This window comes from Macrotis lagotis, chromosome 2, assembly GCF_037893015.1.
Source record: "Macrotis lagotis isolate mMagLag1 chromosome 2, bilby.v1.9.chrom.fasta, whole genome shotgun sequence".
NCBI lineage: Eukaryota > Metazoa > Chordata > Mammalia > Peramelemorphia > Peramelidae > Macrotis > Macrotis lagotis.
The window spans coordinates 249,535,858-249,557,996 of NC_133659.1; the positions used below are offsets into that span (position 1 = coordinate 249,535,858).

Here is a 22,139-nt window from a genome sequence, read left to right on the forward strand (position 1 = left end):
TAACAAGTATACAGATTAATCATTTTTAGTATGAGGAATTAGAAATAGGGGGAAAATAAAGAGATCCATGAGATAGGAAAGAAATACATAAGAAAAATTTTTAAGAAGTGACTATGGTGTTCATTCAGATTCTGCAGGGTGTTTTGATTTTGTTTTGTTTTGTTTTGTTTTGTTTTTCTTCCTCTGGATGGAGATAGTATTGTCCATAGCTGATCTCCTAATGTTGATCTTGCTCTCTGAACTGCTGAGAGGAATTGCATCCATCTAGGTTGATCAACTTATAATGTTGTTAATTAATGTTGTACCTCATTATCTTTAAAAAAATAACCTTGTATTATTAACATTTTACAGAAGAGGAATCTGAGTTGAAATGAGATTAAAGGACTTACCCAGGTGATGCAATAATTGTCCAAGGCAGGATTCATGGCTCCAAATCTAGTACCTAATAAGCATTTTTAAAAAACCATTCAGACATTGTTCTAGATGCTGGAAAATACAATAGACAAGAACTGAAACAGTTTTAGCCTTAAGGAGCATGCACATAATTTGGGGAAAGAATATGTACCTAAATAAATAAGGAAAAAATATATATACACCAAAAATGTGAGTTAATTTTGAGGAGTCACTAGCAAAAGAGTTTTTCATTTTTCCAATTGTGGTTTTGAGAGAATTATTTTCTTTTTGTGCTTGTCCAATTGTATTTTCCAAGGGTTTTTTTTTCCTGGTTGCAAGCTGTTAATTTTCTGATGGGTTTCTTTTCCCAATTTTTCCAAATGATTTTTCAACTCCTTCTTGATCTCTTCTAGGGTGGAGATCACTTCATATTCTCCTCAGAAGTTCTAGCTCTCTCTGGGTTAGGGTCTTTGTCTTTGAGGTAGTTTTCAATGAGTCTCCCTTCCTGCTGGCCTTTATTCATTTTCTTAGGATCTTGTGTTGGATAGAGGGGCTGGTTCACAAACCTGACTGGATTTAATAACTCCAGGTGGGCCTGCCATTAGGGGATGGTAGAGGCTTTCTCTGGAGTGTCTGTGACCTTGATTTGTTGTCCACTCCCTAGTCCTGGGGGTGGTAGAGGGAGCAGCAGGGTCTGAATTATCCCTGAACAATGTGGTGGCCCTCAGACTATACAGTTAATCTTCTTATTCACTTATTACTCACTGAAAGAGATCTGCTGCCTACTCCTGAGCCTGGGGGAGGGGAGAGTGTTAACTGTGTTTGTTCTGGGAAGAGTCCCCTTCTCTCACAAGGATGGGGTTGGGGGGCTTAGCTAATAACATAGGGACTTGGCTGAAAATATAAGCCCATGGCCTTGGTCTTCTAGTCCAGTGGAGCTGACTAGATTGATGTCTAGTCCCCACATTGGAGCTCTCCCACAGGCTGAGCTGGAACTCTCCCTATCCAACCTTTCTGGAGCTCTCCTGCCTGATTACAAAGCCAAAAGTTGCTGTGGCTGTTCTCAGGTTAGATCTGGGTCTCACCCCACTGCCTGCCTGGCTTTCTACTCTCTGCCCCAGGCTCACCCATGTTCCCTGGAGACAGACCTTGTTGGTAGATGTTTTTCTCCTTTGCTCTTTCTGGGTTTTGTGAATTTACATTCTGTTAAGAGGATCATTTCATATTAGTTCTGAGGGAAAGCCAGGAGAAACAGTGCCTGGCTTCTCTCTGCCATCTTGAGAATAATTATTTAGAAGCAACATTGGAAACATTTATTTAACTATTCCCTTACAATAATTTTTAGAAAAAGATTTAATTATTTAATTTCATATCTTAAGGTGGGAAAGAGGTATTTTGAAGCACAATATGTGATATGTGTGTGGATTGGGGTAGGGTTGGTGGATAGAAGTTAATTATTATTTATTTGAAAAACTTAATTTTTTTAAGGATATTTCAAGGCAAATGGGGTACAGTGGCTTGCCCAAGGCCACATAGCTAGGTAATTATTTAGTGTCTGAGACTGGATTTGAACTCAGGTACTCCTGACTCCAGGGCTTGTGCTCTATTCACTGGGCCACCTAGCTGCCCCTGAAAGACTTTAATGTTAAGAATTATTTGATTCCAGTTGTTCAACTAGTAGTATTTTTAATGCCTTAAACCAAGACAGCTGTGGTATGATGGAAGAAGCCTGAGATTTGATTCAGCATTAATGAGTTCAAGTTCTAATTCTCCTTCTTCTCAAATAATCTCTTAGAGTCTCATTCTCATCATCCCAGAAGTTGGACTAATACTTGTATTATTGCCTTGAATGGTTGTTTGGACAATCAAGAGATCTGTTGAGTGTCAAAGTGCTAAATAAATGAGTACTGTTCTGAAATAAAATAAAATTTGAAACACTCATCAACTTGACTAGGATAGATACTAGGAAGGGTGTCAAGACTGACAATTCTATTCCCTCCATCTAATTTGATATGTTGAGAGAATTTGAGATTTTATTACAGAGACTTCTTTTTTTTAAGGTTTTAAATTTATTTTTATTAAAGATATTATTTGAGGTTTATAATTTTCCCCCAATCTTGCTTCCCTCCCCCCACCCCCCCCACAGAAGCACTCTGTCAGTCTTTACTTTGTTTCCATGTTGTACCTTGATCCAAATTGGGTGTGGTGAGAGAGAAATCATATCCTTAAAGAAAAGAGAAGTCTAAGAGGTAACAAGATCAGACAATAAGATATCTGTTTTTTTTTTCTAAATTAAAGGGAATAGTCCTTGCACTTTGTTTAAACTCCACAGCTCCTTATCTGGATACAGATGGTACTCTCCTTTGCAGACAGCCCATAATTGCTCCTGATTGTTGCACTGATGGAATGAGCAAGTCCTTCAAGGTTGAACATCACTCCCATGTTGCTGTTAGGGTGTACAGTGTTTTTCTGGTTCTGCTCATCTCACTCAGCATCAGTTCATGCAAATCCCTCTAGGTTTCGCTGAAATCCTGTCCCTCCTGGTTTCTAATAGAACAATAGTGTTCCATGACATACATATACCACAGTTTGCTAAGCCATTCCCCAACTGAAGGACATTTACTGGATTTCCAATTCTTTGCCACCACAAACAGGGCTGCTATAAATATTTTTGTACAAGTAATGTTTTTACCCTTTTTCCTCATCTCTTTAGGGTATAGACCCAGTAGTGGTATTGCTGGGTCAAAGGGTATGCACATTTTTGTTGCCCTTTGGACATAGTTCCAAATAGCTCTCCAGAAGGGTTGGATGAGTTCACAGCTCCACCAACAGTGTAATAGTGTCCCAGATTTCCCACATCCCTTCTAACAATGATCATTATCCTTGCTGGTCATATTGGCCAGTCTGAGAGGTGTGAAGTGGTACCTCAGAGAAGCTTTAATTTGCATTTCTCTAATAATTAATGATTTAGAGCATTTTTTCATATGGCTATAGATTACTTTGATCTCCTCATCTGTAAATTGCCTTTGCATATCCTTTGACCATTTGTCAAATGGGGAATGGCTTTTTGTTTTAAAAATATGACTCAGTTCTCTGTATATTTTAGAAATGAGTCCTTTGTCAGAATCATTAGTTGTAAAGATTGTTTCTGAATTTACTACCTTTCTTTTGATCTTGGTTACATTGGTTTTATCTGTGCAAAAGCTTTTTAATTTAATGTAATCAAAATCATCTAATTGCTTTTTGGTGATGTTCTCCAACTCTTCCTTAGTCATAAACTGTTCCCCTTTCCATAGATCTGACAGGTAGACTAGTCCTTGATCTTCTAATTTGCTTATAGTATTGTTTTTTATGTCTATGTCATGTAACCATTTGGATCTTATCTTGGTAAAGGGTGTGAGGTGTTGGTCTAATCTAAGTTTCTTCCATACTAACTTCCAATTTTCCCAGCAATTTTTATCAAAGAGGGAGTTTTTATCCCAATGGCCAGACTCTTTGGGTTTATCAAACAGCAGATTACTATAATCATCTCCTGCTTTTACACCTAGTCTATTCCACTGGTCCACCACTCTATTTCTTAGCCAATACCAAAGAGTTTTGATGACTGATGCTTTATAATATAATTTTAGATCGGGTAGGGCCAAGCCACCTTCTTTTGCACTTTTTTTCATTAAGCTCCTGGCAATTCTTGACTTTTTATTTCTCCATATGAATTTCCTTACAATTTTTTTCTAACTCATTAAAGTAATTTTTTGGAATTTTGATTGGTAGGGCACTAAACAGATAGTTTAGTTTTGGTAGAATTGTCATTTTTATTATATTAGCTCTACCTATCCATGAGCAGTTGATATTTGCCCAGTTATTTAAATCTGATTTAATTTGTGTGATAAGTGTTTTATAATTGTTTTCAAAAAGATTCTGAGTCTGTCTTGGCAAATAGACTCCCAAATATTTTATATTGTCTGAGGTTACTTTGAATGGGATTTCTCTTTCTAGCTCTTCCTGCTGTTTCTTGCTAGACACATATAGAAAAGTTGAAGATTTATGAGGGTTTATTTTATATCCTACAACTTTGTGAAAATTGCTATTTGTTTCCAGTAGATTTTTGGATCATTTCTTGGGATTCTCTAGGCATACCAACATGTCATCTGCAAAGAGTGATAGTTTTGTCTCTTGCTTCCCAATTCTAATTCCTTTAATTTCTTTTTCTTTAATTGCTGATGCTAACATTTCTAATACAATATTGAATAGTAGTGGTGATAATGGCCGCCCTTGTTTCACCCCTGATCTTATTGGGAATGCCTCTAGCCTCTCCCCATTGAATATAACGCTTGCTGATGGTTTCAGATAGATACTGCTAATTATTTTAAGGAACAGTCCATTTATTCCTACACTCTCTAGTGTACTCTTATCTATTGATATGATCATATGATTTCTGATAGGTTTGTTGTTGATATAATTGAGTATACTAGCACTTTTCCTAATATTGAACCAATCCTGCATTCCTGGAATAAATCCTACTTGATCATAATGTATTATCCTAGTGATGACTTGTTGTAATCGTTTTGCTAAGATTTTATTTAGGATTTTTGCATCTATATTCATCAGGGAGATAGGGCTATAATTTTCTTTCTCTGTTTTAACTCTTCCTGGTTTAGGTAACAGTACCATATTAGAAATCCCTTTCAAACCCCAATTCTAAAGCTTTACCACTGTTAAATATTTTTTGTTTATCATGTGTATGTATATAGTTTCTATGTATGTATATAGCTTTTATACTTGTTTGTTGCCTTTCTTATTAGATCCTGAACTCCAGGATAGCCTAGACTATCATCTCCCTCCTTTTGTATTGCTAGTTACTGGTACAAAGTAGGTACTTATCAAGTGACTTGACCAGGATCTCACAACTAGGAAGAGGCTAGAGTTGAATTCAGGGTTTCCTTTTTCCAGGCCCAGAACTCCATTCACTACACCTATTTTAAAACTGGTTGTACCTCTGATGTGATTCTTTTCTTGGTTGGTTGCTTAGTCACTTTGGGGTTCACCTTTAATCCAGCTTTCCCCTGTAACTTCAAGAATTATAGTCACATCATGGTAAAAAGTCTCAGCAGATAGGGTGGAAGTACTTGACAAACCTCAAATTCATAGAGGATAGAGTAGCAGTCCTGGAGACAGGAGGACCTCAGATACTTAATAATTGTCTTGGCTGTGTTGACCTTGGGCAAGTCACTTAACCCCATTGCCTTAAATAAAAAAAAAAGCCTAGATAAATCCAGCCAAAATATAAAGAAAAAATTAAGGAGATGAATAGAATTTTCAAAAAGTTAGATATGCCATACTTCTGGACAAAATTGAATGGAAATAGAAAAGGATATACCAGTACATGGCACCTACACAAAAATTGTTCATAAATAGTTCCTAAAAAAAATTCATAGCTATAAAAAGTTCAAAAATAGTTCATAACTTCAAAAATGAAATGAAAAATTACAATTATCTATGGCCAGTGAAAAGACCTATTAAAATTTAACTGGAAACTAAATAATCTAATTCTAAATAATAAGTGAGTCAAACAATCAATCATAGAATCAATCGATTTTATTGAAGAGAATGACAATAAGAAAACAGCAAAAATCAATAAAATGGAAAAGAGCAGATCAATGAATTGAAGCATACAAGTAAAGAAAATTAGAAGAACAAACCAATCCCTAATTGATCAATAAATTGGAAATTCTGAAAACCAAAAGTGAGATTCATAAACTGAAAGAAAACTATTGAGCTAATGAATATTAAGAACTAGTTTTATAAATAAAACCCACTATCCTAGATAAACCATTGATTTGATTTAAAAAAGAGGAAAACCAAATTACCAGCAACAAAAATGAAAGGGAGGAATAAGAGGAAAGATTTTGTTCAATTATATGTTAATTAATCTAATAATCTGAGAGAAATTGATGAATTCTTATAAAAATATAAATTGCCCAAATTAACAGAAAATAGAATACCTAAATAACCCAATCTTGAAAAAAGAAATTGAATGAGTCATCATGTAAGGAAAAAAATTCCCAGATTCAGATGGGTTCACAAATACATAAAGAACAATTAATTCCAATACTCTGCAAGCTGTTTGGGAAAATAAATGGAGTCCTGTCAAATTTTCTTATGATTCAAATAAGTTGCTGATGCCTAAATCAGAAAAAGCAAAAACAGAAAAAAGATAAGATACACCAATTTCCCTAATGAATATTGAATTTAAATCAAATCTTAGCAAAAAATTTCAGCTATATCATGCAAATCATATACTATAATAAAGTGAGATTTATACTTGTACTGCAGTGCTAGTTCATTTTTTTCTTTTAGTTTTTGCAAGGCAATGGGGTTAAGTGGCTTGCCCAAGGCCACACAGCTAGGTAAGTGTCTGAGGCCAGATTTGAACTCAGGTACTGCTGACTCCAGGGCCAATGCTCTATTCACTGCACCACCTTAGCTGCCCCAGTGCTCATTCATTATATAAAAAAAAAACTATCATTGGGGGCAGCTAGTTAGCTCAATGGATAGAGCACTGGCCCTGAAATCAGATGGACCTGAGTTCAAATGCATCCTCAGACTTTTAATAATTACTTAGCTGTATGACCTCTTAATGGTAAGTGGCACGTCATTTAATGCCATTGCCTTAAATAAAATTAAAAAAAAGAAAAACTATTATTGACATATTAATAACAAAACTAATCAAAATCATATGATTTTCTCAATAGATACTGAAAAAAGCTTTTGCCAACATACAATAACCATTCCTATTAAAAATGCTAGAAAGCATAGGATCTTTCCTTAAAATAAATAAAATCTATTTAAAATGATCATCAAGATTTATTTGTAATGGGAATAAACTTGAAGCCTTCCCAGTTAGATTAAGGGTAAGAAAAGGATGCCCATCATCACCATCATTATTCAAATGTTATCTTTATCAATAAGCAAAGAAAAAGAAATTTAAGGTATTAGAATAGGTAATGAGTAAAGGAAGCTATAGCTCTTTGGAAATCATATGGTGGTATACGTAGAAAATCCTAGAGAATCTACTAAAAAACTACTTGAAATAATTAACAACTTTAACAAAGTTGTGGGATATAAAATAAATCCATATAAATCACTAGTTTTGATATGAAATGAATAAAGCCCAGCAGTAAGATATAGAAAGAGAAATTCCATGTAAAATAACAGAAAATAGGGTTCATATGAGTTATGAATATCATCTTCTCTTACCTAGCTGTGTGGCTTTAGGCAAAGCACTTAACCCCATTGCCTTGCAAAAAAACTAAAAAAAATATATTCTCATGCAGGAATGGAAGGATTTCAACATCATTACGTCTCCCATGATTTGCTTTCCTATCCATCTCTATGCTTTACCTGAGTCCTGTATGTGAAGATCGGACTTTCTGTTTAGTTCTGGTTGTTTCAACAGGAAAGTTTGAAAGTGCCCTATTTCATTGAGTGACCATTTTTTCCCCTGTGAGAGTATGTTCAAGGAGGTGGGGGGGTGGGGGGGGTGGAGCCAAGATGGTGGAAAGAGAAGAGCCTTTCTTAGGTGCTCTCTCCAAAATATTTCAAAAAACCTTAAAATTATGACTCTTAACTAAATTTTTGAGAGAGAGAGAAAGATCCAGTGAGGCAATTCAAGGTACAAATAATGGGGAAACTGTGGTCTATGAGGTTGGATGGGCATTGGAGTGAAGGAACTTTAGCCTCCCAGGAACAGCCCCAGGGAGCCTGGGAGTGCTGTCTCCTGGCAGCAGAAGCAGTTTCCTGACCTACACCCAAGGGAGCACCAAGCACAATTTGGAAGATCAGCAGGGAAACCTCTGCCACAGCGAGCACGAAGCCCAGGCTCTTAGCATAGATACAGCAGCCCAGATCCTGGGAAATGGAAGCAGGCTCATGGAGCTGCCCAGCAGGAGCCTCCCAGCAGCTGCTCCCAGAGTGCTCAGCCCACCTAAGATAAGGGAGTGCAGGGAGACTGCTGAGTCTATCATCTGTCCCTGGGATAGGACTCTGAGGCTTTGACCACATTCAGACCCTGGTTACAGTCTAGGGCCCTCTCCCCATAAAGCAGGGACACCCCCCCCCCATGGCAGAGGAGTGAGCTTGTGGTCATTCACAGACTAGGAGAGTAATCAGAGTCTCACACACTGAGGTCCTTATGGGGAGGTACCCTCCCAATAACATTCAAAAGCTCAGGAAGCATGCCAAAACCAGGCACAGAATGGGGAAATGAGTAAACAGAAAAGAAAAAAAAGGAACCTGACCATAGACAATTACTTTGGTCCCATGGAAGACCAAAATATTCAATCTGAAGATAAGAAAGTCCGCTTTTGCATCTAAAGACTCCAAGAAATATATAAGTTGGGCTCAGACTATGAGAGAACTCAAAAAAGATTTTGAAAATCAAGTAAGGAAGATAACAAGAAAAATTGGGAAAAGAAATGAGAGAGGTGCAGGAAAAACATGGAAACGAGGTCAGCAATTTAAGTCAAGGAGATCCAAATAAATGCTGAAGAAAATAACATGTTAAAAACCAGCTTGGGTCAAATGGATGAAACAGTTCAAAAAGTTATGGAGGAGAAGAATGCTTTAAAAAGCAGAATTGGCCAGATGGTAAAGGAGATAAGAAAGCTCTATGAGGAAAACAAATCCTTTTTTTTTAAGGTTTTTGCAAGGCAAATGGGGTTAAGCGGCTTGCCCAAGAACACACAGCTAGGTAATTATTGTCTGCGACCTGATTTGAACCCAAGTACTCCTGACTCCAGGGCTTGTGCTTTATCCACGGTGCTAGCTGCCCCAAACAAATCCTTCATATGTAGAATGAAGCTAAAGGAAGCTGCTGGCTGTGAGAAATCAAGACAACAGTTCAACACAAAAAGAATGAAAAATTAGAAGAAAATGTGAAATATGTCATTAAAAAAAAACTGATCTGGAAACGGATCCAGGAAAGATGATTTAAAAATTATTGAGCTACCTGAAAGTCATGATCAGGAAAAGAGCCTTGACTTCATTGTTAAAGAATTTCTACAGGAAAATTGCCCTGATATCCTAGAAGCAGAGGGCAAAACAGAAATTGAGAGAATCCATTGATCTCCCCCAGAAAGAAATCCGCCCCCCCCAAAAAAAACAACCCCCAGGAAAATTATAGCCAAGTTCTAGAACTCCCAAGTCAAAGAGAAAATATTACAAGCACCCAGAAGGACACAATTCAGATATCGTGGAGCTGTAGTCAGGATTACATAAGATTTAGCAGCAACTATATTAAGGGCTTGTAGGGCTTGGAATATAATATTCTGGAAGGAAAAAGAGCTTGCAATGCAACTGAGAATCAACTACCCAGCAAAACTGAACGTCTTCTTCCAGGGGAAAAGATAGACTTTTAATGAAATAGGGGAATTTCAAATGTTCCTGTTGAAATGACCAGAGCTGAACAGAAAGTTTGTCCTTCAAGTACAGGACTAAGGTGAAGCATAGAGAGAGTGGATGAGAAGGGTAAAATATGAAGGACTTAATTATGATGAACTGTATATATATTCCTGCATGGAAAGATGATACTGATAATACTCATATGAACCTTCTCAATTAAATGAGCAGGTAGAAGAAACTTTTATAGATGAGGCACAGGAGAGAGCTGAATTTGAAAATATATTGTAAAAATGGAGTCAATGGGTGAAAGGGAAATGTATTGGGAGAAAGAGAAAGAGAAAGGAGAGATAGAATAGGCTAAGATATTTCTTATAAAAGATGTTTCATGTAGCTTTTACAATGGTATGGAAGGAGGGAAGGCAAGGAGGAATGAGGGAGCCTTCATTCTCATCAGAAATGGCTCAGAGGAAACAGCTTACATACTCAATAGGGTATAGACATCTAGAAGAAAAAGAGAAGGGGGATAGGGAGGGTAAGGAGGGATGTGGGTGATAGAGGAGTGAGTAGATAATAGGAGAGAATAGTCAGATATAGCATATTTTCTCTTTCACTTTTTGCAATGTGCTAGGATTTGCAAGGTCTGTCTGGGTCACAGGTGGGGTGGTTGCTGGATCACTGGAGTGGGATATAGGCTTGGGAAGTGCTCTGTCCACTGGGCTACTCAGCTGCCCCAGGGCACATTTTTGAAAAGGAACAGAGTGAAAGGAGAGAGAAAATATAATAGATGGTAATGGGGAGGAATGGATGGTGGTAATTACAGCAATTGTGGAAAACTATAGAAATAACTAGTATGAGGGACTTATGATAAAGAAAGTGATCCAGCCAAGACAGAACTGATGGCATCAGAACACAGACTGAAACACATTTTTTCTCTTTCTTTTACTTTATTTCTCATGAGGTTTTATATTTTTATGGGGGAAGGGGGCATTATGTTTACTCTTAAACAAGAATATGTTAATAATGTGTAAATAAAGTAAAAAACACAAAAAAAGAGTACATTCGGGTTCACTAGGTAGTTGATTCTTGGTTGTAATCTAAGCTCTTTTGCCTTCTTGAATATCATATTCCAAGCCTATGAACCCTCAATGAAGAAGCTGCTAAATCTTGTGTTATTCTGACTATAGCTCCATGATATTTAAATTGTTTCATTCTGGGTATCTGTAATATTTTCTCCTTGACTTGGGAGTTCTTAAATTTGGCTATAATATTCCTGGCAGCTTTCATTTTGAGTTTTCTTTCAGGAGGTGATCAGTGGATTCTTTCCACTTTTATTTTACCCTCTGCTTCTAGGATATCAAAGCAGTTTTCCTGGAGAATTTCCTGAAAAATGAAGTCTAGGCTCTTTTTTTTTTGGTCATGACTTTCAGGTAGTCCAATAATTTTTAAATGATCTCTTCTGGATCTGTTTTCCAGGTCAGTTGTTTTTCCAATGAGATATTTCACATTTTCTTCAGTTTTCTTTCTTTTGGTTTTGTTGGATTATTTCTTGATTTCTTACAGTCATCAACTCCCCTTAGCTCCATTCTACATTTTAAAGAATTATTTTCTTCAGAGAGCTTTTGTATTTCTTTTTTCCATCTGGTCTGCTTTTAAGGCATTCTTCATCTCATTGGCCTTTTGGATTGTTCTTTTACATTTGACTCAAATTTGTTTTTAAGATGTTATTTTCTTTAGTTTCTTTTAATCTCCTTCACCAAACTGCTGACTTGGTTTTCATGATTTTCCCCACATTGCTTTCATTTCTCTTCCCAATTTTTCCTCTACCTCCCTTACTTGACTTTCAAAATCTTTTTTTTTTTAGGTTTTTGCAAGGCAAATGGGGTTAAGTGGCTTGCCCAAGGCCACACAGCTAGGTAATTATTAAGTGTCTGAGACCGGATTTGAACCCAAGTACTACTGACTCCAGGGCCGGTGCTTTATCCACTGCCACTTAGCCGCCCCTCAAAATCTTTTTTGAGTTCTTCCTAATCCTGAGACCATTTTATATTGTTCTTAAAGGATTTGGATTCAGAAGCTTTGACTTTTTTATGTTCTGAGTGTTTAATTTGATCCTACATGGGACGAAAGTAATTGTCTATGATCAGATTTTTTTTTTCTTCTGTTATTCATTTCCTTGTCCTGTGACTTGATTTTAACTCTTTAAGGTGGGACTTTGCTTCCAGGATGGAGGACACCTTGACCCAAGCTTTTGAGGGTTTTTGCAGCTGTTTTCAGGCATACCCCCCCAAACCTGCAAATTCTCAATTCCGCACAGGTCTTAAAAAAAGGCTCTGACTGCTCTCCTGGATTGAACTCTGGTCTGTGCTTTCTGTCCTGGAACCATGAGGAGGGTCCTTGCTCCACTGCAGTCAGTAAGGTCTATTGAGCTTCTACTCCTTTTCCTGAGACTGGGGCCCCAGACTGGGACCCATATCTGAGTATGGGTGAAGTAACAAAGTCTTGCCTCAGGGATAGCAAAGAGACCTCTGCGATCTTGTGGGCTGAGCACTTTGGAAGCTGCTGACAGGTGACTCCCTGCCTGGTGGCTCCCCCAGCCTGCTCTTGGTGCCCTGGGGCTGGGTCTCTGCTGGGGGCTGGGTCTGTGCTAAGGCCTGCGCTGGACTTGACTCCCCTCTCACCCTGGGATGGCAGAGTTTTCCCAGGCTAAGAGATCTGGAAACCACCCCACCACCGCTGCCAGGGACCTAGGTGCCCTGAGATCTGTTCCTGAATGACTCATGATGGTTTGCTCTGGTGATGGGGCCCTTTTCATCCCTGGTGTAACAGACCTTCCCCACTGATTTTCCAAGTTGTCTTAGACTGGAAAATTGTTTCACTGAGGGTTTTTGTGGGTTCTGCCACGCTAGAATTTGGTTAGAGTCATTATTTACAGGTATTTAGAGCAGTTTAGAGGAGAGCTTAGTCAAGTCCCTGCCTTTACTCTACCACCTTGGGTCTGTCCTGCCATCCCATTCCTTTTTTTAAAAAATTTTCCTAGTTGTTTTTTCTAATTACATGCAAAAAAGTTTTCAACATTTTAAAAAGATTTTCCGTGCCACATTCTATGCTTCTCTTCTCCTTCCCCATGACAGTCAGTTATCTAATACAAGTCTAATGCAAGTCTAATCTTTTAAGTTTTTATTGAAACAATAGACAATATATTTTGATTTGCCATTTTAGTGAGAATTTGACAGTATCTCCTTTTCGTTTACTAAACATTTAGTAAACCCACAGAGAGCCACAAAATCATACTGTAATCTACAGTTTGGATAGCCCTGATCTAATATGTAATTTGAGTATTATGAATTTTACATATATACACACACACACAATAACATTTAATCTATTTTCATATTAACATGTTGTAAAAGAAGAATCAGAACAAATACATCCCATTCCTTTTTGAAGGTGGGAGATACAAAAATATTTTAGAAATTGCTAAATTTTCAGTCTTTTTTCAATGTATGTATGTTTTGATAATTTTTGCCCTCTATTTTTCTCTTTTCAAAAATGGGGAAGGATGATGGATAAAACTGTGTTTTAAAAAACACAAGCCCAGACTATAAGTCTGGTCATACTTGTTTTCTGGCCAAGGGTTTCCAGTTCATAATTTGTGGATTAGGAAGAAGGAAAAAAAAAAGTGTTTGACTTAGAAAACATTAGACCAATTTAAAATTTTAAAAATACCTGAGAAGAGGATAATAAATCTTTATTACTTTGTAATACTATAATATATAGTTAACTATTAAATCTTTCTGAAGAAAGCATTTCTTAAAATTTTAAAACATTATATAAGTATAGTTTAAATAATGTTTACTATTCACAAATGAATTGTAACCTAGTATGTAAGTAGTAAAAGAATAGAAGTCAATAGTAAGGAAACATGAGAAACAAAATTAATTTAGATGTATTTTATTGGAGCAAAAGATGCTGGGAAAGTGGGAGAGTTGCTATTAAAAAAATTTAGAAATCCAATGTCTACAGGTAGGTTGATTTTGGAGTGTTCTCTGGTTGGACTCTCCTTTCTCTGCATGAGTGGTGTCTTTTCTGGGCTAGCAGTTTTGTGCCATTGGTGTCCTTGTTTTGGGATGGCTCTTTCCCTGAGAATGAGGAAGTAACCTGCTCCCTTAACCAGCAGAGAAACCGGCCTATGTTTAAAAAGGATAATGGCTGTATAGCTGGCGAAGGATGAGGCTGGTACTCCCTTTTTCCTATGGAGAGTGAGGAAGATTCTCTAGAGCTTGTTCTCTTGTTCTTGTAGTTTGGAGTTTCCTTCCTGTACTGCCAAGTCCCCATCTGTCAAAGAAATGAAGTGGTTAAACCACCTAAGAAGACTGTGGAAAGAGTAACTTTCTTCTTGTCCTTGTTCAGACAAGGTTTGTTGAAAGGAAGAAATTTACTTAGTATTTGTTCCATTATTTTCATGTTAATATTTTAATCTTTTAAGTATCTGCTTAGTTCCCATTTCCTTAAGATTTTCCCTCTACCCTCTGTGTGGTGTGGGGGGAGGGAAGTAAGTTTAGGGGGGGAAATTGTAAAACTCAAAATAAAATCTTTAAGTACAAAAAAAAGCTTTTCCCTCTAGTTCTGTCTTCCTTCCCTATTCTTATTTTTTTCTACTTTGAAAATTTATCATTTCACTCACCCTTTTTTTCTTTCAATACTTTGTCACCAACCCAAATTGATTCAGCAGGGTCCATTAGCTTTGTCTGGGGAAATTAAGCCTGTTTTGGGCTTTACCAAGACAACCCTTCATTCTGTCCTCTCCTCCCCACCCCCACCCCCACCCCCAGCCCTCTTCTTGCTTGCTAGCTCCTCTTGCTCACCTCTGCCCTTTGATAAGTGATTTCCCAGTACAACATCCACACAGTATTATGTATACTTAACCTCTTTTGTTTCTCCATGTTGGCACTCCTGTGGCATGACCGGTTGGACCAGATACTGGTTTTCTGGAAGTTGATGAATTGAAGAGTCTTGAAATGTGTCCTCATTGTGGATGGACTTAGTGGCATTTTTAGTGGTTTCTAGATTAGAAACCAGGGTGATCTGGGAATCTTCTTTTGGAAGTAACCCAGGGACAGGAGTATCTTTTGTCTGAATATCTGTTTCCAGGTTTTGAACAAAGCAGTCCAGCGCCCCCATAGTCTGGAATGTATTTTGTTCTCGCTTCATGTCTGCCCAGTTAGATTCTCTTTTTAAATCCAAGTCACATACTGAGTTTGATTGGTCAATATCCCATGCTAGGGTAATGCTAAGTTTTGAAAATTGTTCTAAGTTATTCTGAACTTGACTACATCTTCTTTTGGGTCTCCTTTTGGTTTTAGTCAGCCATGCTCCTTGGATGGGTGGGAGGAAATGGATGGAACTTCTTGTTGGACTTGTTTCTTCAAAGGAGTTTGTCTCCTGTGAGGGATAATAGCCTACAGAGAGGCTGATATTGGACTCAGAGCTGCTAATCTCTGTGTCAGTACTATCACTTTGGGAGGATAGGGTTGCCATAGTGTTCAAGTGATCAGGCCTCAAGACCTAGGTCTAAGTCTTTCAGACCTTCCTCATCTAAGGAAAACAGCCGAAAGTAGCTAATATTTTGCTCCTACTTCTTGAATCATCATCCATTCTCACACTTCCTATGACTGTCATTCTATACTCAGAATTTTTACTCTTCTTCTTCCAGGGAAAGGAGGCTGCCTGCCACCTTCCTTAAGAAAACCATTGTAGTATGTAAGAACTCTTCTCTTTAGTATGTTCCCTCTAACATCTTTACTCTCTTTTCTCCTGCTTTAAGTACAAGAGCAAAGTTTGTATGTATTTGGTATGTCAGGCTTTAATGGGAGACTGAGAATCACTTGCTCAAAGGCCAACTGTCACAGGACTAAGTTCTAGAACAGTTGATTTCCAAGGTTACCTGTTGACCTAAGCAACTTAAGTAATAATTCAGAAATAGGGCCTGAAAAGTAAAGGCGGTTACCTTAAGAAATCTATTGGTCTATTATGAGGAACTACTAGAGGTACATAGCATCCAGTATTTTGTTTCTAGCAGTACTGTACCTATACCATCCCAGACTGGTAAAGATCTTACAATGAAGAGAGAACTATTTCATTTACTGATGGGGAGGGAAATGGCACCTTTGTATCTTCTTGGGAAGCATGTTTAAGTAAAGGCAAACTAAAGAATACTAAGACTCTTAAATTGGAAAAAGTACGGGTTGATGGTACAAATAATCTCCCCCTTCGCTCCCAAAATCTGTGCAGTCATGAATGGTATAGTTATAAGTTGGACATTGACTCATTCGTTGAATTAAGAGTAGTAAGACTTATACTGTTTGTAACCTAAATGAGGTTTTGAGGGAATTAGGAATTAAGGAAAATAAGAAATGCTAGTTAATTTGTCAATTTCTGCCAGAATTATGTCGCTTTAATTGATGGATCCAAGTGTGTTGTCACTATTGACCAAAATTATTTTTTTAAGAAATTCTAATCTCTAAATAATAAAAGTAAATATATACATAGCAAGTATTTTATTGTTTGTCATTTTGAATTTGGATTTGATAATCATTAAACATTTCAATAAAAGGCTTAAAAACAAGAAAGAATTGTATGTGGATGTGAGAACTAATAATACATAGATTTTTTTTTAAAAAAAGTATATTAAGGGGCGGCTAGGTTGCGCAATGGATAAAGCACCTGCCCTGGAGTCAGGAGTACCTGAGTTCAAATACAGTCTCAGACACTTGATAATTACCTAGCTGTGTGGCTTTGGCCAAGCCTTGCAAAAACCTAAAAAAAACAATGTATATTAAATATAACTACATAGTAACAAAATTGCATAGTTTATGTTCCTTTTGAACTTTTTTTGTTTATTTAAATATTTTATTGATGCTATTTTCTTTATTTTTATGTGTGTCTATCACTGTTTACTAACACATTTGTTGTTGAATCTTTTTTTTTTTTGCAAGGCAAATGGTTAAGTAGCTTGCCCAAGGCCACACAGCTAGGTTAATAAGTGTCTGAGACCTGATTTGAACTCAGGTCCTCCTGATTCCAGGGCAGGTGCTCTATCTACCTAGCCACCCCTTGTTGAATCAATTTCAATCATGTTTGACTTTCTGACTCTGGGATTTTCTTGGCAAAGATACTGGGATGGTTTGTCACTTCCTTCTCCAGCTCATTTTATAGATGAGGAAATTGAAGCAAGCAGACACAAATGAGTTCATAATTGGTTTCTCTGTTAATGACAATCCTTATTACAAAGATTTTTACCTATATTATTTCATTTAGTGCTTTATAATATAATTTTAGATCAGGTAGGGCTAAGCTCCCTTCTTTTGAACTTTTTTTCATTAAATCCCTGGAAATTATTGACTTTTTATTTCTCCATATGAATTTACTTACAACTTTTTCTAACTCATTAAAGTAATTTTTTGGAATTTTGATTGGTAGGGCACTAAACAGGTAGTTTAGTTTTGGTAGAATTGTCATTTTTATTATATTAGCTCTACTTATCCATGCTCAGTTGATATTTGCCCAGTTATTTAAATCTGATTTAATTTGTGTGAGAAGTGTTTTATAATTGTTTTCAAAACATTTTTGAGTCTGTCTTGGCAAATAGATTCCCAGGTATTTTATACTGTCTGAGGTTACTTTGAATGGGATTTCTTTTTCTAGCTCTTCCTGCTGTATCTTGCTAGACATATATAAAAAAGTTGAGGATTTATGAGAGTTTATTTTATAACCTGCAACTTTGCTAAAATTGCTAATTGTTTCCAGTAGTTTTTTTGGATGATTTCTTGGGATTCTCTAGGTAGACCATCATGTCATCTGCAAAGAGTGAGAATTTTGTCTCTTCCTTTCCAATTCTAATTCCTTTGATTTCTTTTTCTTCTCTAATTACTGAATCTAACATTTCTAATACGATATTGCAATTCTTTAAAACTCTTAACAGATTTATATTGAGTCAGTGTTATGCTTTGTATTAGTAAATGGCATATAGGCCATGTTGAGGGCAGCTTAATGGTGCTCTGAATTTAGGATCAGGATGGAAGCAGGAAGAATCATTTCCCTAAATTCAAATCTGACCTCAGAAGCTAAATATCTTGTGTGACCCTGTTCAAGTAATTTAATTTTATTTGCCTTAATTTTCTTATCTATTAAAAAAAAGAGCTAGAAAGAGAAATTAATTCATATTTTTGCCAAGAAAACCCCAAATGGGGTTACAAAGAATCAGACATGACTGAAACTACTGAATAACACAGCCTATATTAAGGTATTAAGGAAGACCATAAATATGCTTACATTAATAAATGGGGGGGTAGAAGGGAGTCTCTGTTCCTTACCCTTAACCACTCACATAATCAAAAAATAATTCTAGATAATTATGCCAAAGAGCATGTTTTGAACCACAGTGAAATTGGGCCACATCTCAAAATTGATGGGATCCATAGATAATAATTTTAAAACATATTAAATTTCATATAATCCCCAGAACGCTTTAGAATTTTCAATAAACGATCAATGAAAAGTATTTATATGCCAGGAACCATGCTATAGCCTAGAAATCAGTACAAAAATTATCTCATCAATAGGAAAGTTTTGGAGCCATCTAGGTTACTCACTGGATAGAGCAGTAAGTCTGGAATGAAGAAGCAAGTTCAAAAGATAAACTTTTCCAGTAGCAGAACCAACATTCCTGGAAATAATAAAGGGGGGGGGGGATATACTTTGCAAATGTGATGCAAATCAGTGTGAGACACTGCTAATTGGAACTGTCAAAATGAGAATTTTTTTGAATTATAAAGATTTTATTTATTTTGAGTTTTACAATTTTCCCCTAAACTTACTTCCCTCCCCTACCCCCCCACAGAAAGTAATTTGCCAGTCAAAAAGATAATATTTTTAAAAACCTTAATTCCAAAGGACAGTAATTTATTAATGAGTCTGACATAATTCTTTTCATTTTCTTGTCTAAATTCAATGGTTCTAAATTTGCCTGTTATATGATTAGTAATAAGGAAAATGAAATTCAGAAAATTTGCAGTTTTCATGGAATTTTAAAAAATTAAATTTAAAGATGATTAAAACTCTAAATGTCTTTCATTTTTTTTTTAAATTTTAAGGCAGTGAGGTTAAGTGACTTGCCTAAGTTCCCACAGCTAGGCAATTATTAAGTTTCTGAGGTCACATTTGAACTAGGATCTTCCTGACTCCAGGGCTGGTACTCTCTCCACTGTACCACCTAGCTGCACTCTATGTCTTTCACTTTTTAATATTACCTTCATTTTCAATTTACCACTTCCAGCAAGTCATCCTTTGTCATTCATTCAACATTTCTTTAGCATTATTCTAAGTGTTGTAGAAACAAAGTCAAAAACACTATTTCTACCATGAAGCATTTTGAGTTCTATTTGGGGAGATTTGGTGGATCTCAGGAGGAAGAATATTTTAGGGATTAGGGAGAGTTGGTATAAGGACTAGTATGTTTAAGACATAGTATACTGGGGCAGCTAGGTGGCGCAGTGGATAAAGCACCGGCCCTGAAGTCAGGAGTACCTGGGTTCAAATCCGGTCTCAGACACTTAATAATTACCTAACTGTGTGGCCTTGGGAAAGCCACTTAACCCTATTTTCCTTGCAAAAACCTAAAAAAGAAAAAGAAAGTGACATAGTATACTGCATTTAAGACATACAATTGCATTGATTTACCATCTTAGAGGATGCTAAGTGGAAGTATAATGGAAGACGACTGGAAAAGTAGGATGGTACCAGTCATAGGGAGCCAGAGAGGTTTGATTTGGGAGAAAAGGATACATTGTATGTCTGGAAAGTGACAGGCAAATGAGTGGAGGATGATAGGTATGGGAAAAGTCTTGATGTAGGAAAACTAATTAGAGGTCTGTTGCAGTCTTCTACATAAAAGGTGATGAGAATGTGTTTTGGTATTGTGGCTCTCTGAGTGGGGAGAAGGGAATATACAGAAGAGATTATTATGGTAGAAGCAAAATTTGAGAATAGATTCTATATGTAAGTTGAGCACAAATGCAGAGTCAAGAAAAACATCAAGATTTTTCTGTAAATCTGAGTGGGAGGATTACCCCCCCAACAGTAATAGGAAATCTTGAAAGAGGGATGATAATGAGTTCAATTTTGGACATCTTGATCAAGATACCTATAGGACATGTGGTTTAAAATATCCAAAAGGCAGTTGATGATATGAAATTGGAGCACAGGAAAACAATAGAAGGGGGGAAATCTATTTTTAATGAAACCAATACATCACCAAGTCTGACTATCAAAATTATTCCATACTCATTTGCTCATTTTACAAAGAAAGGAAGGAGATGTATTTTTCTTATCTTTAGGGACAAATTATATATCATTCAGGGTTTTTTGTTTTGATGTTGGTTGTTTTCATTTGTTTCTGTGGTCATTGTATTTATCATTTTCCTTTTTTTTACTTATGTAATTTTATACCATTTTAATCTTCCCAGGTGCCTCATAATTTCTCCTATTCATCCTTTCTTGTGGCACAGTAATTGCATTATTTGCTTGTTCCATAATTTGTTTAATCATCCCTTGTTACTGAGCATTTATTTTGCTTCCGTTTCTTAAGACTAAGTTGTTTAAAAATATGTTTTGGTTTTTAAGGCATAAGTATAAAAAAATTTGAAAAGTTCTGTGAGAATCTAGAGTAAGAATAGTGCTTTCAAAAATTCATACAGTGATTGTGATGAATATTATTTTGCTTTAAGAAATTATGAGCAGGATGGATTCTGGAAAACTGGGGATGATTTACATGAATTAATGCAGAATCAAATGAGCAGAACCAGGAGAACATTGTAAACAGTAATGGCAATATTGTGCAATACAAGACAGCTATATTTAGTGTAAATCATATTTAACAATATGATATTCCAAGACAATTTTGAAGTATTTATATTCAAAATATTATTAACATCTAGCAAAAGAAAAAAATACTATTAACATCTAGCAAAAGGAAAAAACTCATGCAGATTTAACTTAATTTCAAGACTTTTTTTAGCCATTTCTTGGTGTAGATTTTATTCCTACAAATTTTTTGAATTTCATTTTCCTTATTATTAATTTCACTTATTGAATTTCATTTTCCTTATTACTAATCATATAATAGGCAATAAATAGATTTGAAAACTGTAAATTCATTGTTCTTTCCATACAGTGCCATGATTCTATAAAATATTTAGGATCAAGCATCTGACATTTAAAGCCCTTCATAAGCTGGTTCCACCCTACCTTAATATATCCATCACTTTTTTCATATCCTTTAAGTTGACCATACTAACTGCCTCACTCTTCCCCATTAGAGTACATTCTGTCCTGTCTTAATGCTTTGGCAGTTCAGAGGCCACTATGTCACCTCACTGTCTGGAGGGAATAGGTAAACAGCAAATGCTTCAGAGGGGGAAATAACTGTCAAGCTGTAAAGATTGAGAAAGGGTCTCTTATATAAGATGATGTGCAAGGAGAAACATGAAGGAATATAGGGAAACAATTAGGGGGAGCAGAAACACTCAACATGGGGGACAACCAGTGCAAAAGTTAAGAGTCAGAAAATGTAGGGTTATATGTGAGCTACAAGAATGGGGGCACTATAGCTGGATAAATTATAGAGTACATAGAAGGGTGTAAGTACAAGTACACCAGAAAGGTAGGAAGGGGTTATCAAGTGCTTTTTTTAAAAAAAAATCTTTAGTGATCTTTTTGTATATCACTGGTTTTCTCTAGTTTCCTCCCTCTTCCCCTCCGAGAGAAACACTGATATACAAATAATTTTAAAAGACAAAATTAAGAAGGTAAAAATCACAAACTTGACCAACAAAGTGCTGATGTGCCTGTCTTAAAAAGAACTTTAAATGAAAATAGGAAGCTTTATATTCAATCCTAGATATAGTAGGGAGTTAGCCATTAGGTCACTGAATTAGAGAAATGCAAATTAAGCCAACTCACACCTATCGGATTGGCTAATATGTCAGAAAAGAGAAATGATAAATGTTGGGGAGGATGTGAGAAAACTGGGACACTAATGGACTGCTGATAATTTGGAACTGTGTCAAAGGGCTATAAAGCTGTGCATACCCTTTGATCCAGCAATACCACTCCAATAAGTCTGAATCCCAAAGAGATCATAAAAGGGGGAGAAAGACCCACATATATAAATTGGATATCGAGGGGTTGACCATCTGTTGGGGAATGGCTGAACAAGTTGTGATGTATGAATGGGATGGAATGTTATTGTTCTATAAGAAATGACAAACAACAAACAGGCAGATTTCAGA

At 36.4% G+C, this 22,139-nt stretch overlaps 2 protein-coding genes across 6 annotated transcripts in view; one reads left to right on the top strand and one right to left on the bottom strand.

Annotated features, from left to right (window-relative positions):
- PPFIBP1 (PPFIA binding protein 1) overlaps window positions 1-22,139 on the top strand; it is a 199,314-nt gene that overhangs the window by 57,203 nt on the left and 119,972 nt on the right. The gene's annotated exons all lie outside the window — the stretch shown is intronic.
- On the bottom strand, window positions 13,728-15,703 carry C2H12orf71 (chromosome 2 C12orf71 homolog). The gene is made up of 2 exons (XM_074225694.1): window positions 14,719-15,703; window positions 13,728-14,127 (listed from the first exon to the last, which is right to left on the bottom strand). Exons 1-2 carry the CDS (start codon window positions 15,328-15,330, stop codon window positions 13,810-13,812), a joined length of 930 nt encoding a protein of 309 aa, XP_074081795.1. The 5' UTR covers window positions 15,331-15,703; the 3' UTR covers window positions 13,728-13,809.

What these genes read in the sequence shown, in the direction of transcription:
- C2H12orf71 (XM_074225694.1), bottom strand. Translation starts at nt 15,330, where the DNA reads ATGGCAACCCTATCCTCCCAAAGTGATAGTACTGACACAGAGATTAGC. An exon ending in AACATGGAGAAACAAAAGAG is followed by an intron (nt 14,128 to 14,718) that starts GTTAAGTATACA and finishes TTTCTTTGACAG; the next exon opens with ATGGGGACTTGGCAGTACAG.